Source organism: Betta splendens, chromosome 12 (assembly GCF_900634795.4).
Source record: "Betta splendens chromosome 12, fBetSpl5.4, whole genome shotgun sequence".
Lineage (NCBI taxonomy): Eukaryota > Metazoa > Chordata > Actinopteri > Anabantiformes > Osphronemidae > Betta > Betta splendens.
In genome coordinates, this window is record NC_040892.2 from 11,395,074 (window position 1) to 11,414,866 (window position 19,793).

At 46.5% G+C, this 19,793-nt stretch overlaps 3 protein-coding genes across 3 annotated transcripts; all 3 read right to left on the reverse strand.

Moving 5' to 3' along the window:
• Positions 1–395: 395 nt before the first annotated feature.
• On the reverse strand, positions 396–9,378 carry fgfr1b (fibroblast growth factor receptor 1b). Its single transcript, XM_029169185.3, has 17 exons — positions 8,854–9,378; positions 4,501–4,645; positions 3,799–3,900; positions 3,539–3,708; positions 3,338–3,461; positions 2,943–3,103; positions 2,751–2,877; positions 2,500–2,678; positions 2,291–2,427; positions 2,095–2,216; positions 1,905–2,015; positions 1,643–1,833; positions 1,455–1,577; positions 1,318–1,388; positions 1,093–1,230; positions 912–1,017; positions 396–833 (listed from the first exon to the last, which is right to left on the reverse strand). The coding sequence occupies exons 2-17, from the start codon at positions 4,622–4,624 to the stop codon at positions 759–761; spliced, it is 2,061 nt and encodes a 686-aa protein (XP_029025018.1). The 5' UTR covers positions 4,625–4,645; positions 8,854–9,378; the 3' UTR covers positions 396–758.
• Positions 9,379–12,550: 3,172 nt separating this feature from the next.
• Positions 12,551–15,645, reverse strand: kctd9b (potassium channel tetramerization domain containing 9b). Its single transcript, XM_029169259.3, has 12 exons — positions 15,482–15,645; positions 15,244–15,365; positions 15,106–15,158; positions 14,942–15,029; positions 14,701–14,759; positions 14,479–14,607; positions 14,339–14,406; positions 14,176–14,271; positions 13,892–14,041; positions 13,669–13,774; positions 13,438–13,571; positions 12,551–13,352 (listed from the first exon to the last, which is right to left on the reverse strand). Exons 1-12 carry the CDS (start codon positions 15,527–15,529, stop codon positions 13,236–13,238), a joined length of 1,170 nt encoding a protein of 389 aa, XP_029025092.1. The 5' UTR covers positions 15,530–15,645; the 3' UTR covers positions 12,551–13,235.
• A 368-nt stretch (positions 15,646–16,013) lies between these two features.
• On the reverse strand, positions 16,014–19,733 carry marchf5l (membrane-associated ring finger (C3HC4) 5, like). Its single transcript, XM_029169286.3, has 7 exons — positions 19,599–19,733; positions 18,742–18,826; positions 18,159–18,361; positions 17,802–17,932; positions 17,535–17,706; positions 17,176–17,342; positions 16,014–17,004 (listed from the first exon to the last, which is right to left on the reverse strand). The coding sequence occupies exons 2-7, from the start codon at positions 18,768–18,770 to the stop codon at positions 16,861–16,863; spliced, it is 846 nt and encodes a 281-aa protein (XP_029025119.1). The 5' UTR covers positions 18,771–18,826; positions 19,599–19,733; the 3' UTR covers positions 16,014–16,860.
• Between the last annotated feature and the right edge of the window lie 60 nt (positions 19,734–19,793).

The window sequence follows — 19,793 nt, forward strand, 5'->3', positions numbered from 1 at the left end:
CTCCAGTTTGGGGGTCACAGCCCCTAGTGCTCCGATCACCACAGGCGCCACTGTGGCCTTCACCTTCCAAGCCTTCTCCAGTTCTTCTCTGAGCCCTTGGTATTTCTCTAGTTTCTCATGTTCCTTTTTCCTGATGTTATATATATATATATTACTGCTACAAATATATACCAAATAAGTAATTCAAAATGTTGTCACCAAACCAGTAGAGGGCGACAGAGACAAGTCAACAGTTTTAAGACAGATGAGGTGAAGGTTTCATCTCCTCCACACAGAGCAACACGCCAGATATTCAACTAACCTGTGGAGTAAACTTTGTGTGAGAAATGATGTCAAGCATCTTGTCCAGCTGTGAAAGCCATTATTGACTAGAAAAGCTAGCACAACATCTGAAATCAGGTACAAAAAAGACTTTTATTGCTGTTACACTTTATTTACATAGCTCAGATTCATAACAAAAGCACTTTACAAGCCTTCAGACTGTACACAATTAAAAAACGCAACAATTCCCCCTTAAGTAAAAATATTAAAGTACAATTTGTTGATTGGTTTAAAATAGAAACTTCCAGTTTATAAAGGAAGAAGTCTAACGGGAGACGAACGCTGGTCACCTTATCGCAGCGACTAACCGGCCGGACGCAGCTGTGTCCCAGCATTAACACTGGTTCTTGAGGCCTAGATCAGTCCAGCTGTAGAGAAGCAGCCCCAGCTCCAGGATGAAGAGGATGAGGGATGAAGCAATGGAAGCTCTACGACGCCTATGTGGAGTAAGGGGAGTCCAGCGAGCTGGCTGGAGAGTACTGGATCAGAGGTACGGCCAAGTCCAGGTACTCCTGAGGAGAGACCAGGATTTGGAGTTAAACCCTCACATTGTAAATAAAAAGCATGTTTCAGGGCTGCGTCCACGTCACCTGGTTCGCCATGAGAGAAAGCGTCCTGTCTAAATCGTCCACCAGCTGTTGGAACGTGGGCCGCTGGGACGGCACAGCTTTCCAGCAGTCTCTCATCATCAGGTAGCTGATGAATCACACGTCATCGTTACAGGCGGAGGGGGGATGAGGGTCAGCGCCCACCGTGTCCGCGGCTACTCACAGCTGCTGGGTGCAGGCCGAGGGCTTCTCCATGCGGTGCCCCTCCTTCAGCAGCTTGAAGAGCTCCTCCACGGGGACCCCGGGGTACGGAGAGCCCCCCAGGGTGAAGATCTCCCACAGCAGCACCCCGAACGACCACCTGGGCAGCAACAGCGCGCTTAGGAGCGGAAGCGGGCGTTACCGCGGGCAACGGGCCCAAACGCTCAGACAACAAAACGAGGCTCACACGTCGCTCTGGTGCGTAGAGATGCGGTCGAACAAGGCTTCAGGCGCCATCCACTTGACGGGGAGTCGACCCTGGAAGGAAGACCACGTCAGCCCGGCCTCGTGAACCCCCCCCCCCACCCACACTCAGAGCCTCACGTTAGTGGTCTTCTTGTAGTAGTCCATGAAGTGGACGTCTCGGGCCAGGCCAAAGTCCGCTATCTTCATCACGTCATGGTCTGTGACCAGCACGTTCCTGGCAGCCAGGTCTCTGTGGACACACTGATGGAGGAGGGGTTAGAAACAGCGTCTAAGCCCCCATGGGCCCACTCTGCTTCCTGCCGGACCTTCTTTGAGGCCAGGTAGGCCATTCCTCGGGCCACCTGGTAGGCAGCGGACACCAGCTGCTTGGCGCTGACGCCCTCTGGAGGCGGCTGCCTCAGGCTGCTGCAGTAGTCCAGCCCAGCGGGCCGACGGGCCCGCAGGTACTCCCTGAGGTTCCCCTGGGAGGCGTACTCCACCACCACGTACAGCGGACCTGGGGAAGCAGAGGGGCGTTAGCGGGGGGAGCAGCACCCCACCGCACCCGCCCCCACGGCGGCCGCTCACCGTCCTGAGTGCAGGCTCCCAGCAGGTTGATGATGTTCTTGTGTTTACCGATCGTCTTCATCATCTCCATCTCCGAAATCAGGTCCGACAGGTCTTTCTCGGCGGCGTCGGCTGCACACAATCACACAGGGCAAGGCAAGTCAGCTCAGGGGTCAAAGGTCAGGGTCAGCCTGCCGCCGCCGCCTCTCACCTTTGAGCATCTTCACGGCCACCTGCGTGACGGCCGTGGGCTTGTTCCTGTCGACGCCCACGGCCTCAGCCAGGACCACCTGACCGAAGCAGCCTTCGCCCAGAGGTTTCCCCAGGGTCAGCCTGCCAAGCACACACACCGCCATCACACCCGCTGCAGACAGGTGGAAGACAAGGAGGAGCCTGTAGCACCGTACCGGTCGCGGGGCAGCTCCCACACGGGATCGTAGGGAAGCTCATACTGTGACACGTGGGACGCGGCGGCGACGGAGACACGAGGCTCACGCATCAGGCGCGTCCCCGGCTGCGGGGAGCTGGAGGACCCCACGCACACCTGGGGCACAGGACAGACGCCGTGAGGAGCAGAGCGACCCGCACGAGGCGGGAGAGAGACAGGGGGAGGTACCTGTGTCTTCAGGGGGAGGCTCTTGGACAGCTCCTGCACGGCGAACGGCCCGCGGAAGTCGCTCCGCTCCTTCCGGAGGCGGCAGAGTCTGCAGACGAGCGCCGCGGCCCCCAGGACGGCGAGGGCGAAGGAGCCGAGGCCCAGGAGGAGCTGCCAGTAGGCCTGAGGGGGCGGCGGGTCTGAGGGGGAGAGGGGGGGGGGAGCTGCGGTCACAGCTCCAGGTCCCGGTGCGTGGGAGCGTCCGCACGTACCTTTGACGGTGAGCCAGGCGGAGTAGCGGGACGCTCCCATGGCGTTCTCCGCCACGCAGCTGTACTCGCCGGCGTCCTCCAGACTCACCGTCTTCAGGGTCAGAACCTCCATGTCCTGCTCCGTGGCCTGAGGAGAAAACACCTTAGCGGGGTCCGAGCAGAGCTGCGGGGGAGCGGCCGGTCCACGCTCACCTTGAGGACGAGCCCCTGCGCACCCCCTCCGCTGCGCTTGAACCACGTGATGCGCGGCCGCGCGCCGCTGGACACTCTGCACGCGAACTCCACGTCGCTGCCCACGACTGCCGTTTGGTTGGTCAGAGGGGAGCGCAGCAGCGGAAGGTCCCGGTAGGTCACTGCAACGAGAAGGTCTGATGAGCGCGGGCCCAGACGCCACATGGACTAGCGTCGCCCCACTTAGCACGTGCGCTAGCTCTGGTTAGCCCACCAAGCAGTTCGAAAAATCCCCACACATGCTTCTAGGTGGTCTGAGTCCAAAATAGTCCGTGAGATACGAGGGGAAGAATCCAGCTGTTCACACGCTTGAGAGAGCAGCTGAACATCCGGGACCACCTGGAAACTAGTCTCACCAGCGACCTGCAGCCTGTAGGTGTGTGACAGGCTCCCGTGTTCGTTCTCCACCACACACGTGTAGTTCCCCGAGTCGGACGGAACCACGGACTCCATTATTATGCTCCACAGGTTGTCTTTGATCTGAAAAAGAGGCCGGAGAAGGTCAAATGAAAGGGCTTGGGACGCTCCTTGGGGCCTTTTTCCGTCTGACGTCTCACCTTCAGGCCTCCAAGTCGCTGGTCTCTCCGGAACTCCTTCCCGTTCCGGTACCAGCGCAGAGTGGGGACGGGGGTTCCAGTCGCTTGGCACTGGAACCTGACAGTGTTACCAGCAGGAGCGGAGAACTCCTTCCTCATCTTGTCTGGCATCGTCCACTGAGGCGCCAGCGCTAACGAGGAGGAAAACATCATAATTACCATCATTTGGTCTTTTCACCGACTCATGTTTTCCACAGAGACAGAGACAAATGTTGGCTTACGCTGGAGCTTCTCGTTGCTCGTTGACAATTCACTAGATAGTTTGTTTTCCTCTGAGGATGACTCATCGTCTTCTTCATCTTCAGAGGATTTTACTACATCAGCTACAAAAAGAAGTCATGTATTTAAAAACCCCTTTACAAACTCCTTGTTCCCATTGACAATGACTTGACCTCTGACCTCAGAGGTGGCAAACGTGCAGTTAGACTGGTTAGTTCTGGTTACCATCCAGAGGAAGGACACAGACCATAAGCAGAGCCCAACCTTAGTCTATGAAAAGTCTCTGAAAACAGCCAATCTTCCTTCAGCAGACGTTTGCTTATTGGAAAGTTTTATAAGCTTTTATATAAAACAGAGACTCAAAGGCCGCAACCACAGAGTTCAGAGCTGACACGAAAGAGCAGTCAGACCAAAGAGAGGAAGAAAGGCTCAAACAAGAGGAACGGTACTCTGAGAGAGTGGTAAACACACCGGCCGGACCAGGACCCAGACTCGAAACCAGACCCAGACCCAGACCTGGACCCGGCACTCATGCATCTGCAGAGTCAGGGTCACTTTTATGCTGTTTTCCATTGATGCAGGTCTGTTTTTGGCTCCTGGTACCAGTTGAATGGGTTTGGTCTGGTGTGGGAGGACAGCCTCCAACAGACACACTCACTAAGGTCTCTCCACCAAACTAGCACCAGGTCTGCGAGGCATTTTACCTGTGTCCGTGTCCTCTGTGCCTGAACCGGACTGAGCAGGGGGAAACCGGGCCAGCAGAACGAGCAGCAGGCAGTACAGCAGCATCGAGGAGCCACAGGGCGATGACATCATGTCCCAACTCATCTGATTACTCACACGCCCAGCCTGGGAACACACAGCACATACAACACGTTAGATTCAGCCAGCTGCTCGGATCCAGCTCCGGTTCGGACGGAAACACATGATCCAACTTCAGCTTCACGCACTTGAGCAGCTGATTCTTTTCCATCCATAAACATCTGACACACTTCATTAGTTCACCTTCAACAACCACAGGCAGAACCATTTGCTGCATCAGTCACATCAGCATCAAGGTGTGAAACGGTCTCAGTGATATGAGAAAAACAATGGGCACCTCACACTCAAAAAACCTGGATTGGGTGCATGCTACATTAACATAATTTTAACATGCAACTTCAACAATATAAATTCTTGTTTTGTGTCTGAACATAATAAAATCACGTAAATGTAACAACTTCAACAGGTTACATCAATATTTTATGTTAACTCAACGTAATAAAAATAGGTTTAGACAACAACATGTCCAGAGCTGAAGGTGGCAGTAATGAGCAAATTCACAACTTGGACTACGGCCCTGCCGCTTCTTCAGGATCCTGACGTAAAGGAAAACACCTGTTCATGATGTGTGCAAGAAGGTAAGTTTAACGTCCATTGAATAAAAAACCGCATGGGTGCAGAAATGTTGTTAGTAGCTATATATAGTGCCTTTTAGCATTTTGGATGTTTAATTAGCTAGAGTACGTATCCGTGTTATATGACTGCGCCTGTGCTCACAAGCTAACCTAGCTAGCTTCCGTACAACACTGAGAACGTGCTAGTTTTAAATAAGCTTATCTGCAATTAAATATATATATATATATTGTAATTTTTTATATTATTTTATAGCCGTTAAACGGCGATCTTTGCTCAGTTAGGAGTGAGACTTTTACGTATTTCCAATGCGAGTTCATCGCGCGAGCGCGGGATTTTCAAATTTCAAATAACCGACATCAGCGTTGCCCCTCGGTCGATTTGGATGCGACGATGATTTTACGAGTCAGCGGCATTTGTTCAGGTTGGTGCAATATTTTCTGACATATACTCTCCGTCCGCAGGTGTTAGAGCAGAGAACTACTGGAAACGGAAAACAGAAGTACAGAGACTTGCCCTATTGGAAAGGTAACCCATGAGCATTAAATAGAAATGTGCTGTCATGCTATGCATTTCCTGAGGTAATTTACACGAACCTACCAAAATGGTGTTTGAGTTATTTCACTCTACATATTGTTTGCATTGTATATCGTATTATCATAAATCTATTATTTGTTTCACACGGTAAAGGAAAATAATCAAATTACTTACAGTAATAGTATTAATAAGTATTTATTTAATTAAGCTTTAACATTTGTGCCTTTTTATAAGATTGTGTACTCATTTCACAGCACATAATTGGTTTCCTAATTTATTACAGCTATTTTGACTTGAAACCTGTTCTTTATCATCTAAAATGTGTCTCTTGGTGTTTACCTCCAATGGCCATTCTGTGAAGTGTCCCATTCAGAGCTAAGAAGAGACAGCAGGACAGGGGAATCACCTGCTAGTGTCGCGTCAGATGTCTACATGTCCACAAGTTGTTTAAGAAAAAGTAAGGTAAGAGGGAATGAGAAAAGAAAATAAGATAATAGACTCTAAGGTATTTGGAGATGCAAGGAGTGCAGCGTGACTTTTTCTAGTAGATACGACTATTGCAACCCAAGGCAAGAAGTTATCAGAGATGAACCCTTCATCACCGAGTTCAAAACCAGATGGCCTGCTCTCTTCTGTGTTTTCTGAGGTGGTCAATAAAATAGTCTATATATATACAATGTGATTCTGATCAGACGAACAAAATATATTAAAAGGTAGCAAGTATTGTTTACACACATTTGCCATTCAGTGCATTGATAACTTGTGTACTTTTTTTCTTTTTAAGAATAAATTTAAGAGGACTACAACAGTTTGCTGCAACAGTTCTTCTCCATGCTGGCTGGTTATTCTTCAGACCTGAAAACGGTGTTTGGCAAGGAAGGCGGCATTCAAGGACAAAAGATTAAGAGCATCATGGTTCCCATAACCCAGGTATGATGATGGGAAAAAAATCTATGTCGTAATATGTTAGTGACAGCGTACTCACTGAATAAAAATTGTTCCCTAAAATAGATTAAAATTGTGTTTGTTTTTTGTTTTTTGTGTGATTACTTTGTTTGTCCTAAAGACTAACTCCATTGATGTCAGAAGGTACATCCTTTGAGCCCAGTGTGTGTGTTCCTCAATGAAGATCCTGGCAACCTTGTGAAAGAATGGATGGTAGAATGTTTTTTATTTATTTTATATTTCATGTAAGGTTTAAAATTTCAAAGTGATTATATATGCTTTAAAAAGTTGAAGTGTTATATAACATCATCCGCTTTTTTAATTTTACATTTCAGATCGTGGACGCCTTGAAGAAGCCATGATAGAGACAATTCTTGAAGTTTTTGTCATTCACAAAGATGCCAGAGGCAGATGATGACCCTGAAGATGTAGTCATCGTTTCAAGTCCTGGATGAGTTTGGGTAGTGTCCCACTTGCTGTGTTGTTGTTTGCTCTTGTTATATGCTCTCTCAACCTCAGCTACCCTCCACTAAAGGTTGTTTGAAATATTGGCCCAATGCTGTATGTACAGATACTGGATGTTAGTGACATTTGAAGCTGTTTTATTGTTTTTATGAAGCTTATAAAGTATTCTAACCAGTCTAAAATCCAATGTGCTGTGTGTCTTCTCCAACCTACACACCAGCTGGGGATATATGTTAGTTTGCATAATAGAAATACTGTTTCAAAGATTACTTTATTTGTATGTAATTTTGAAAAGCTAATCTTGGCACAAAACATTTGATAACTTTACATTGGTTGTGTTAGTATAGCATAATTTATTAATAAATTAAATTAACTTGTTACTACCCTATAAAATTAAGTAACAAGTATTAATATTATACATGATCAAATAACCCAAGAAAATTATGTTCAATCAACCCTAAAAACATTAGTGGGACTGACCCATGGTCATTAGGTAACATTAACATGAATATATCATGTTGCTTCACCCTGTTTACATTTGGTTCACTAAGCGAAATAGCTTCTTGCTATCTTAACGCATTTTAATTAGATGGAAATACTTTCCATAATTTTATTATGTTCATCCAACAAGTTTTTTTTTTGAGTCACAATAATCATACGATGCTCCTTAGTTAGTAGGCAGAATATTGACTGGAAAAGTTATGAACATGTGACACACATTTCCTGAGTCAAATACCTCGAAGTCCAAAAATAATTTGAAGCAGAAAGGAAGGATCAGAAATCCTACATCACACGAGGTCAAACATTCCTTCCTCAACCAGTTTCTGGTTTGTCTCAAGGCCTGTGACCCACATCACAGGAAACTCAACATTATTAAAACGAAGCAGGAAGCTGATGTGGCAGTGAAGGTAGCAGAACTTCCATCTCCAGACAGAGGAGGTCCAGCAGCTGCTGATCCATCTGGTGCGAGACGGACCTCCACACACGTCCAGCACAAACAGAACCCGGCTTGTTGCTGAACATGTGCAGCTCCTTCAGTCTCTACACGCAGTGAGCTGTTGTGCTGTTTATCTGATCTCAGATCGGGCAAAACTCGGTTTCCACATCCCTCGTTAAAAGCTCGGAACCAGACTTCATTCGCGTTGTTTAACCTGCAGCGGTTCCGCTGTTGATGCCGAGCCGCTGCGTTTATTTACCCCCGCCCGGCCTCCATCCATCCGGCTGAAGCCCTCACCCACACACCACATTCTGCAGCTGGATGACAGCTGGCTCACGTGTCACACACCAGCTACTGCGGAGCCGGTCCACTGCATTTAACCGGGCGGTTCGGGACTTTTGAATGCATTGTGGCCGCTACGTCTGAGCAGGTCGAGGCTGAGTCTGAGTCAGGCTCCTCGCGCACTCATGCCACATAGTTCGTGGGTGGAACATCACCGTGACTCTCACCCGCTTTACCAAAGTGCTGCAGCAGCCGAGACGGTTTCACGTAGAAACTAAGCGGAGCTACAGATGTTGCATCACGTCAATGACATTTAAATCTTAGTGAAGCGAAGTTACTGAGATCAGAGTGTTACAACAGCAGGACTCATGCATTTACTTTAACATTAAATACTTTAAACACATTTTTATAAACTAGTGCTATTTAATAATAATATCAGATTTTAACTTTTACTTCACGAGGATGCAAATAGATCGTTGCGTTGCCCTGAACTCACCACAGTCCAGCTGCAGGTAAAACGATCACAGCTTCGAACGCGACTCCGGACGAGCGGAACAAAGACGGAGCCGCTGACGCTCTGCGACGTCTCCCAACAGCTGGACGGTCCCGGACACGCGCTCAACGCACCTTTCCAGAAAACAAGACCCCGGACAAGAAACGCCTCCTGTGGGAGTTTCCTGCTCCGGCAACAGCCGCTAACGCTCCATTCACCAAATCCGCTCCGTTGGTTCCAGCGCGGAGGACGAAGGTTCCCTTCCTTTACATTCGTGCCGTGGGATCCGCTCTCGTGTAACGTGGAGTCATTGTTTTGGACGTTCCCCACGAAAGCAGATGTCTCTGTTAGTTGTTGAGCCAAAGCCGCAGCGGCCGCAGCCCCGGCCCACAAAGTCAGACCAGTCTGGTTCCACCCAGACCCGGAGCCGGAGCCAAACCCTCAGCTCTGCACAGACCGGAGCCGGGACAGGGCAGCGAAAAGCCCGTTTCCCAAGTCTGCTGCAAACACAGGTGCTGTTCTCATCAGTGAGCTCCTAAACGCTGCTTTAAATGAGACGAGTTCACAGCCCATGAAGGCAAACAGCTGCGTTCCAGATTCTCTTACAGGACTTTACTGGTGTCTTTGCTCCTCTCAGACACTGTGGGAGCCTGTTTATAGAAGAAGAATGCTTCTTCAGCCGTTTTTAGCATTTCAGCCACAAAACTGGTCTCATCCCAAAGGTTAGAGGCCAAATGCATGTTCACATGAAATGGAGTGAGGCGTGAGAGGCAAAGCTTTGAGCTGCGTGGCCTCGGGTGCAGCGTGGAACCTGCAGTATAGAACCTGCAGCCTAGAACCTGCAGCGTAGAACCTGCAGCCTAGAACCTGCAGCATAGAACCTGCAGCGTAGAACCTGCAGCCTAGAACCTGCAGCATAGAACCTGCAGCCTAGAACCTGCAGCGTAGAACCTGCAGCATAGAACCTGCAGCCTAGAACCTGCAGCGTAGAACCTGCAGCGTAGAACCTGCAGCCTAGAACCTGCAGCTGAGCGCTGACGGGTTCAGGTGGACGCCGGCCGCCAGCGCAGCAACATCCTCAAGCTTTCTGAGGAAAAGTGTGTAATTTGAACAAGATGCTCAGGCTGCGCTCTAATGACAGAGTGGCCGCTGTGGTGACAGCTCTGATCGCTCCCTGTGTGGCCTTTACTGTAAGTCGCTTGTGCACACGTGGACGCGTGTGCGTGTCTGCGTGTGCGGTTCCTTGGAGAGAATCCTCTGAGGCCACGGGGGGATTGTTGTGGAGGTGCTCCGAGGTTTCGTGGTCCTGGGTGGGGCCGAGATGCAAAGCATCCGAGAGGAAAGGAGGAAAGTCTCATAATCAAGTGAAGGCGCTCAGTTACAGTTACAGCAGCAGTGAGGAGAGTAGTTTTAGCTTCATTTGTTACAGGAAGGAAAGGGAAACATTCTATATCAGCTTATGCGATGTAAAGTCACTAGTAATAGCCAGAGGTTTTATTAATGGTTATTTATATTACAGCTATAAATGCATCTAATAGAGGAGATGTTTTAAAAACCATGGTAGAAGTAGCTTTGAGTCAAACCTCACCTCACAACAACCACAGCAGGGAGGAGGTGGCAGAGAGGGAGCGCAGACGCGCCACAAACTCAGGAATGTGGAGTTTACATGGGCGGCTTTATTTGGCCTGAAGAAAACGCTTGCCTTGAGCTTCGGGACACGCACACACACACACACACACACACACACACACACACACACACACACACACACACACACACACACGGACACAGGAACACACACACACACACACACACACACACTGACACATGCACATGAACACGGACACAGGAACACACACACACACACACACACACACACACTGGCACGTGGACACACACACACTGACACACACGAACACGCACACGCACACATACACACACACACACACACTGACACACACGAACACGCACACACACACACTGACACATGCACGTGGACACGGACACGGACACACACACACACACACACACACACACACACACACACACACACACTGGCGAGGAGCAGCAGCCTGTCTCAGTCTTATAATCAACGTTAGTAGAAATGAAAGTTTCAGACAGATGTTCTTGTTCCAGTGACATCAGCGCAACAGACGTGACTCATGAGTTCATGTGAGCACATTTTTACTGCTGTCATCACATCACTGAGGTGAATGTGGATGGATGAGCTACAGACATACACAGAGTGAATAAACCTGAGTTTACAGGATACAAACTGAACACATCCTCACTCAGATCTGATCACTTCTGCATCTTCAGCATCAATACATCACAACGGGTTAGTTAATAGTTTAGCTATTTGCAAACAGCTGTTGATCTCACACTGCACAACACATGGCAGAAACAGCAGTTTTAGTATTTGACTTTGGGTTTTGTCCAGGACCAAGTTATTGGTCCTGGACAAAATTTTGTATTGTCCAGGACCAAGTTATTTGGTTGACTTTCTGGTCCAGTAGTTTTATCTGTTACGGCCAAATAAAAAACACAGTCTGTTGCTAATCTCCAGCCAATATCACAGAAGTGTTTTCAGGAACCAGACTGGGACCTGCTCCTGCTGCGTCCCATTAGTGATCTGCATTTAGCTCAGACATTTTGCACCCAGGTTGTATGTTTTGCCGGGTTATGAAATGCCCTGCAGACCGACCCTGTGCCGCAGCAGCACAGACTCCGCCTGCAGACAGAATGAGCCCACTCAGCCGCAAGGTGAACAGCGAGCGACCACTTCAACACAAACACTTGCAGCCCACACTAACGCGTTCACTTCCTGACTCGGAACCAAGAGGCCAGTGTTGCAGACGCCCAGACTTCCCGTAACATACAGTGAGCAAACATGAGGGTGTGTTGGTTGGGCAGCTGTCAGTCAGGCCATCGCTCAGCTCATAATAAAGCTTTGGTTCAGGTCGTGCGTGTGCTCTAAGTAGATGCAGTGCTAGTGTTAATGTACTGTTTGACAGCTGATTGCACAGCAGGGGGTCATTAGAGCAGCGTGCACTTACTATACTCGTCCCACTTTTTGACTGTGTGAGTACTTGTTCATGCGTTTCTTTACTTGCCTTTTTGGTTTTCTCCAAGAATTTATGAGCTTCGGGTCCAACATTAAAGATGTTCACTCACAAACAGCACACAATCAAACTCTGAGTGGCGTAAGTCGCTGCTGTACTCGCACTGTATTTAGTAACCGCTGCCTGTTGCTCCATGTCTGGAAGGGTCACCCACAGGCATTGTCTCGTAACCACAAACCACCAATCAAGCCCCTCCACTGTTCTGTGCTGCAGTGGTTGAATGAAGACAACACAGATATAGTGAAGCAGAGGAACTGCTTTGTGTTCCTGTGTTTACGCTGTGTTTTGTGCAGCTAAATCAGTGTAATACAAACAAGGCAGAAGGGAGATGGAGAGCTGGGTTCAGACGTGGATGACCTGTCAGAGGAGAAGGTTGAACCCATGCAGCCAAAAACCTTTTGTTTTATTAAACCTTAAACAGCTGCATGAGTATGAGGACATAATTACATATGAAACCACAGTATGAAGTTCAAGTTTTAAAATCAGACTAAGACAACAGCGACACCTGCTGGTGAATCAACACGCAACATCCCGCAGCGGTGGAACATGAGATCAACATAAAAGGTATCAGGACGAGATCTTTGTACTGTGCATATTTAATTTCTACATGTTCATATATACCAAATGACAGATTTACCCAGTAAAAACATTTACTTTTGATAACAATATAAAAAGTACAGCACAGAGGAGAAGACAGACTGATCAAGTTTAACCCCTCAGAGGTTTTACATTCAGTGCAGCTCAGCAGGACTGGACGTTTACCAAAATACATCAGCAGGAACTAAACATGTAAATAAAGCAGCTGTTTGTCTCTATTACACGTTAAATGTCTGTTCCTTTCTATAAAAATGTGCATTGTTTGCTTTGTCATCTTGTATATCCTAAATTATTGCAACCTAGTCAGGAATACTGTATAGTAGGTACATACTGCTTTAGTAAACACCAGTTGCTATGAAGCTCCATACAGTACAGATGGATACTGGACTCTTTTGACATGATGAAAAGTTCAACCTTTACATTCAAAAAATGTTTAAAAATGAAGCCTGTCAAAAGCAGGTTGATGCATTTGGTTTGGAGTGAATACAACATTTGGTGTAGTTTCAGGATCATTGGCCAATGTACTTCATGAGCCACAAATAAACAGATTTTTATTTATTTACAGGTAGATGAATGCGTCTGATTATCAAACACTCACTGTGTTAGATGTCTGTTTGTGCATTCATTTTCAATTTTTTGGGACATTTCAGCTGTGAGTGCTGGGTTTTACCGAACACTCTGAGACATGTGGAGAGGAGTCAGCATCTCCTCAAAGATGGCGCCCTTCACATTGGAGCCTCTCAGGTTGGCCTCCTGAAGGTCACAGCCCGACAGGTCACAGTTCTGAGGGAACACAGCGGGTAAAACCTTATGAGCGTGTCCACTGAAAGACTCTATGATCCTCTGAGTCGTGTTTACGTGTGCTCACCTCCAGGTCCGTCCCGGCCAGAGTCGCTCCTCTCAAATTGCAGTTCTTCAGTTTGGCGTTTTTCAGTGTGGCAACCCTCAGGTTAATGCCCGTCATCTGACTTCCCTCCATGTCCACACCCTTCAGGTTGGCCCCTGAAAAGTACACAAACACACACATACATTTGCATAAAAGGATCAATATGAGCAGTGCTGTGTTATTCTGAAGATGGTGTGCGATTGGCTCACTCACCCTCCAGATTGGCTTTAATTCCAGACGGATCCTCAAAGTTGCAGCCTCTCAGTGAAGCCCCTTCAGCATTGGTGCACAGCATTTTCACACCCTGCAGATTGGCCCCCTGTGGTGGAGACTCAACAGTCAGGTCTGCTGGTCATGTCATACTACAAGATCATTCTGAAGTTTTGCCACCAGAGTTAAAAAGAGCGAACGGGCCAAAGCACTGAGGAAAACCCACATCGAGACATGCCATGGACAGGTCGGCTCGCTCCAGGTTTGCCCCGCTAAGGTTGGAGTGAGTCAGGTTGGCTCCTCTCAGGTTGGCCATCTTGAAGTTGATGTAACGCAGATCCAGACGAGACAGATCTGCACCGTGAAAGTTCAGACCCTGACAGAAAACACACAATTTCCCATTTACAGATTCATGTCATGGACAAATTTCCCTCAGATTCCCCTGTTGTTCATTTTACACCTTTTAACACATAAACCTCCCTCAATGCCTGTGTGTTTTTATCCATCTACCTGACACCGCAGCTCTGACTTGGTTGTTGTGGCCAACAGGTACCTAATAAACTCCTTCCGGGTCAGAGGAGAATGGTCCTCAGGGGGCTGAGATAACTGAAAAGGAGAAAGGTCAACGTACTGTAAAGAGCTCTAACTCTGCTTTTCACAAACAGTTACTCACCTTTATCAGGGTCTCCAGCTGTTCCGCAAGCTGTTCTATACCAAAGAAACGAGCCTCTTCCAGCACACCTGCAGTGAAAAGAGCAAACATCAGGAATCCAGAAATGGCAGCAAGCCTGCCTGAGCGCGGGCCTGTCATACCCAGAGGGTTGATGCCGTCATTGATAATGAGCTGTCCGTGTCTCAGATAATTCAGGATAGGTTCAAAGTAGTCTGGACTGCGATCGATCAAGTACGCCCCCTGAGAGTCCTGCTTGTTCCCCCAAACATCTGGGTTAAATACAAGAACAGATAAACATTATTTGACATAACCATGGAAATAAAAGCGGTACGAATGAAAAGTAGGGATTTTAATGAGGTCACCTTTCTCTCTGAACATGTGGGCCAACATGCTCTCAGGTTCTTTCCTGACCAGCGTGCTCCTGAGGACGGACACACACACACACACACACACACACACACACACACACACACACACACACACACAGTTGAGGATCCCAATGATGACTGTGGCTGAGGGACAAATCTTGATGCAGGGTGATGCAGGTAAAAATCCACCTTCCAACGTTCGCCTGCAGATACTCGCCAAAGGGATGCTTTGTACCTTGTTGTGGTGAAGCATCGTCCGCCCACGTTGAGCGTCAGCCAGTCGGTCTGACCCTCGTCAGGACCTCTGGGCTCCTCCTGAGGACCTGCACACAGACCGTTACTGCATTTAACTTACCGCACAAACGGAGACGTCAGCTGCTACAGGCAGGAAACACTCACCTCTCTCACCTTCCAGGGAATCTCCCTCTGAGACGTACAGCACGTCGTCGTCTCTGCAGGTACACAGTCACACATTGTTCAGAACTCAAACTACACGTTTCTGGCAACCTGCGCGGTTCGGCTCGGCCCAGCTTTCACCTGATCAGCGTGATGTCGTCGATGAGGCCGCCGTTCCCGTTGTAAACACTAGAGGCTCTTATGCCCAGTTTGGAGCTGGCCACGGTGAGCAGATCCTCCAGAGACCCGTACACGGCCACCACCTGTTCGACGCACGTCACATTAAACAGGTCCGTGGAAGCAGCAGCTAAACTGGCCATTTTGGTTTCCTTCTGGACTCGCCGATGCACCTTTCCGTGTTCTATGCACCACAGCTTACCTTTCCGTTTGTCGAGGTTCCGTTCACAAACAGCGTAACTCTCCTCATGGCGGAATGAGGCCAATTATACCGTCAAACGTTCACAGCTTTACCTGACAAACATCATTTCTATTTTCTTTCACTTTTCCTGTTCTCTTCCTGATTCAGCCCAAACGCCCTGAGATCCAATAACCAATCAGCATTTACGAGTTGAACCGTAACAGCCAATCAGTGAACGGAGTGGGTGGGACAAAACCTTAAACAAATGTCACTTTTCACTCTTTTCTTAAACTCATCCTAATCAATTAACCATAACTGTCTATGACCATGCATTAAAACATACACGTTTGAGGAACGTTTAGCCTTTGTGCCACTCACATGTGAGAACATAAATACAAGACTAACTGTTTTATAAATAGATTTATTACACACGTCCATCACCTTAATAAAAATTAAATAAATTAAGTGCTGTTTTAACGTTCACATACACTGAATGCAAAGAAACTGTAATTAAAGCATCTGGTTTCATTCAGAAAGACACATGAGACAAACATTCAGGGCAGAGAACATTTTCAATTTCTTTTTTATTATTTATATATTATTATAACAATAAGTAACAATACTAAGAATTTACTTTTTGTTTAAATAGTCAAGACGCTGTCTGCATATGAAATGGGCACATGTGAGGAACTCTGCTTTAGCTGTAAGAGGAAGTGCAACAACTAAAAACATTCACCCAATAACTCTATTCAGTTCATCACATGCAACAGAACTACAAAGTGCTCAGACTGGCATGAGTTCATTCTATAGTGGCTTCATAGCTGTAGCACCACACAAGCAGTGTCCAGTGTCATCAACTGATCATGTACACAGATTAAAAAAAAAGATCATTCACATTTGCGTCAGCAATCAAAGTGACTTTAGACAAACAGAGAGTTAATCGAGCAGACATTTAGAGATGGAACCAGTGGAACCTTCAAGTTAAGAGACCAACATTGGGTAGATTTGACATGTTTCAATTGGAGGTACAACAAAGGAAAGACCACCTGCTATCTGGGTGACCTGACACGAACTGAATGACATTAGCACCTGCTGTGACGTGAATCCAGTACAAATAAAGCCTTCGTGTTGACACTAGTAAAGTGCTTTCAGTAAGGCACATTAAAGAAAGATGATAAAGATGCACTAGGGTAAGGCTTAACAGGTGATTATGAAATATGAGTTTCAGGTTCAGTTTGGACGGGTCCAGGGTTCAAGTAATAAACACTTCTAACCCCTGTCCACCTCCACACTCACCTAAGTCCTGTCTGCTCCTGAGTCTTGTGGACTGTTTATTATTTTATGTGATTTCCATTTACTCGCTTTTGTTCAAATCAGCAAAACTATTCTTATCCACTGTCTTATGGGTCAGCCTCTCCCCCCTCATTCTGTCCGCCTCTGCTCTCTGGGTAGTTGAGGATTTGTCTGTTGGCTTGCATGAGGTACTGCTGCTGTTTAAAATACACCTTCAGGACTCCTTTAATTAGCACAAAGGCAATGCCACCCTGAGAGGAGAGAAGAGAACAATACACTGGTGTAAACAGTAAATGTAAGTCAATTCTGTTCTATTTTTAAAATGTCTCCAAAATAGTTGCCTTAATAGCTATATGATTAGAATAGTACAAATCCAAATGATCTTTATTATGCTGTGTCTACAGCAGTGCAGGTATATTCACCAGTATTGTACGCTGTAGACTAGAGGAAACTCGCTGAAACAGTAGTCTCCCCACTAAATTGGCAATTGAAGGAAAGACGAGTGCTCCACAGAGTGTCCGGGACACAGAGAGGTGATCTCCTGCACTGAGCCCACCGCCAGGCACACGGGGCAGGTAACGGTGGCTTCCTGAGGGAAAACAGGCAGCCTGGTTACAAGGTTCTTTCAAACTTGCTCAAACCAATCATTGCAGGAACATTGTTGGCAACAATCTGAATCTTTAGAATTTAGTGGACAGACTGAAAGTTCATCACAGCTGTAAGGGCATGAGACTCAAAGAAACAAAATTTGCAAGTAAAGCAATATGGGATGTGTATACACCTGGGGAAGTGTTACGTTGGAAGGAGTATCTCTGCCACAGCCTAACTACATAGTCCTCCCAGCGAATCATCTTTCCCAGGACCAACACCACAGGGATGGTGGGGAGACCCATCAACAGAAACAGAGGGTCTGCTCGCTCCATCATGTAGAGCCCCTTCTTATGTCCCACAACCTGCACGTGAGCATGTAAACATGTGAGAATCGTACATGGTGTAACACTTTATACACTTACACTGGGCAATGTACTGTAATGTTAGCTTTGAGGACCTGCATGACAGTCACTGCTCCGTATGTGACAGCTGACCAGTAGGCTGTCCCAACCACCACACCGACGGCAGCAAAAGGGCTGGCACGCGAAAAAGCTTTATCTACCTGCTGCAGGAAATAGACCAGTGGACCTGAGGAAAACGGAAAACCATTGAGTCTCCTGAAAGTGATGCAAGTGAACAGTTCAGCCATATATATTGCATATAATAATGTACACTAAGTGACATATAGCTCCACTAATAACCTAAACAATGAAACCTCAGTGAGTCATATCACTTTGCTGGTTGACATGAGACAGATAACATAGTTAATTGCAGTAGAAGAGAAACGTGACACAGAGGTCAAGGTTTCACAGACCCATCTTGGGGAAGGTAACGTGGTACTCTGTGCCACACTGTGGACAGCTCACTGTTCCTTCAGTGTTTCCTTTCTGTTTCTCATCAAGCCAGCGCTGCAGACACGTCTGGTGGATCCATTTAGTGCTGCCTTTACATCTGCAGGGGCTGACCCACTCTGCGCTGCGGTCATCTCGCTCGGTGGCAAAACAAACCCAGCAGTGTCTGGTAAAGCAGGACACACACTTTGTTAATATAGTGATGGATATAGTATTTCATCAAAGTGTACAAAAAGATAAAACATTTCAATAAACCAAAGCAGTGTCAAGTCACCATTACAGCATACAGCCTATGAGTACAAGCTTGAATGCTCATCACTAAACATACAGATAAGATCAATGGATCTCAAGATCTCAAGGATTATTTTGACTTTGAATACATAATGCAGGTTTTAAGTTATTTTTCAATTATTGTTTAATTATTGACAGAATATTGTTGGTATTTCAAAATAAGCAGATGTTTTTCACTAAATGATCTCAGAGTTTAAATATTGTTCTGAGATCATCAGATAATAGAATTATAATCAAAACATTATGTTTTCTTACTTCTCTGGCTGCTCCTCAGCAAGGGCCATTATCTCAAACGATTCTCTCAGCCGTTATCAAGAATCCATGAAAATAAAGCCGCAACCTGGGAAAAGACACAAATGCTAACACTTTATGACAGTTTACATCACATATCGTCCATTTTTTATAATTAACCAGTCCCTCCCTCGTCAACATGACTGAAAAATCAGGTCTCTTAACTACTAAGTCTACTATCTGTAGGTTAAATGTGAGAGGCCTGTACGCAAACATGTCATGTCACAATCATAAATATCAGGATATTGATGAAATGACAAATATCTCAAATCCATTATGGACCGTACAATGTGCTAACACAGTCTACATACACTCCATAATAAGTATAAACATCAGCAAATAGATTTAAAATACTCGAATACGCACTTTGTAATTGACTTTAAATAACACCTTGCATTATTGAACAGAATTTTTTGTCATGTTGGTCGATCTGGGCCGTTATGAACAAGACAACATTTAGTGTTGAACATAAGCAAAGAAATATTTTTAAAGTAAATATAAATCATTTAAACAAGACAAATTTGACCACAACACTGTAGTGGAATGCTCGACTAGAGACACTTTCAGTAAAGTGAAACTAATAGTAAAAGTATTGTAGTTTAAAACCACATTCATTCAATTTTGGCCTGTGTACATAACATAATCTGTTTTAGTTTACAAACATATTTTACGAAAGCAAATATCACGATGCTAACTAGAGTTATCTACTTAAGTTTTAGATTAAGCTAGTTAGTCAAGAGATAAAGTAACAATAAAATAGCTGCCCTCGTGTTATGTCTCTTAAGAAGAGGGCTGTGTGGTACAATCAGAGAACTGCCTACCTGTGAAGAAGTAGAAAACCAGCTATATTTTCAGCTTTATTTGCTTCAAGTTGGATTCTCAAGCCGTACTTTAAACTGTTTAGCTCATACTGACACTGTCAGAGTACGTAAACATAACCCGCCTTGTCTGGCTTTAAACAGCTATATGATTGGCCAGCAGCGTTAAGCGATGTTGTGATTGGTCGCCGGCTTTTA

Bases quoted from the DNA above. Each gene is read 5' to 3' on its own strand.
- fgfr1b (XM_029169185.3), bottom strand. From the start codon at position 4,624: ATGAGTTGGGACATGATGTCATCGCCCTGTGGCTCCTCGATGCTGCTG. The intron at 2,878-2,942 runs GTGAGCGTGGAC...TTTTCTCCTCAG, and splicing joins CGCAGGGGCTCGTCCTCAAG to GCCACGGAGCAGGACATGGA. The intron at 1,834-1,904 runs GTGAGCGGCCGC...CTGCTTCCCCAG, and splicing joins GGGAGCCTGCACTCAGGACG to GTCCGCTGTACGTGGTGGTG.
- kctd9b (XM_029169259.3), bottom strand. From the start codon at position 15,529: ATGAGGAGAGTTACGCTGTTTGTGAACGGAACCTCGACAAACGGAAAG. The intron at 15,159-15,243 runs GTGAAAGCTGGG...GTGTACCTGCAG, and splicing joins GACGACATCACGCTGATCAG to AGACGACGACGTGCTGTACG. The intron at 13,572-13,668 runs GTGAGTGAGCCA...TGTACTTTTCAG, and splicing joins AATTAAAGCCAATCTGGAGG to GGGCCAACCTGAAGGGTGTG.
- marchf5l (XM_029169286.3), bottom strand. From the start codon at position 18,770: ATGGCCCTTGCTGAGGAGCAGCCAGAGAA. The intron at 18,362-18,741 runs GTAAGAAAACAT...CTGCTTTACCAG, and splicing joins GCTGAGGAGCAGCCAGAGAA to ACACTGCTGGGTTTGTTTTG. The intron at 17,343-17,534 runs GTGTATACACAT...GTTTTCCCTCAG, and splicing joins CCAACGTAACACTTCCCCAG to GAAGCCACCGTTACCTGCCC.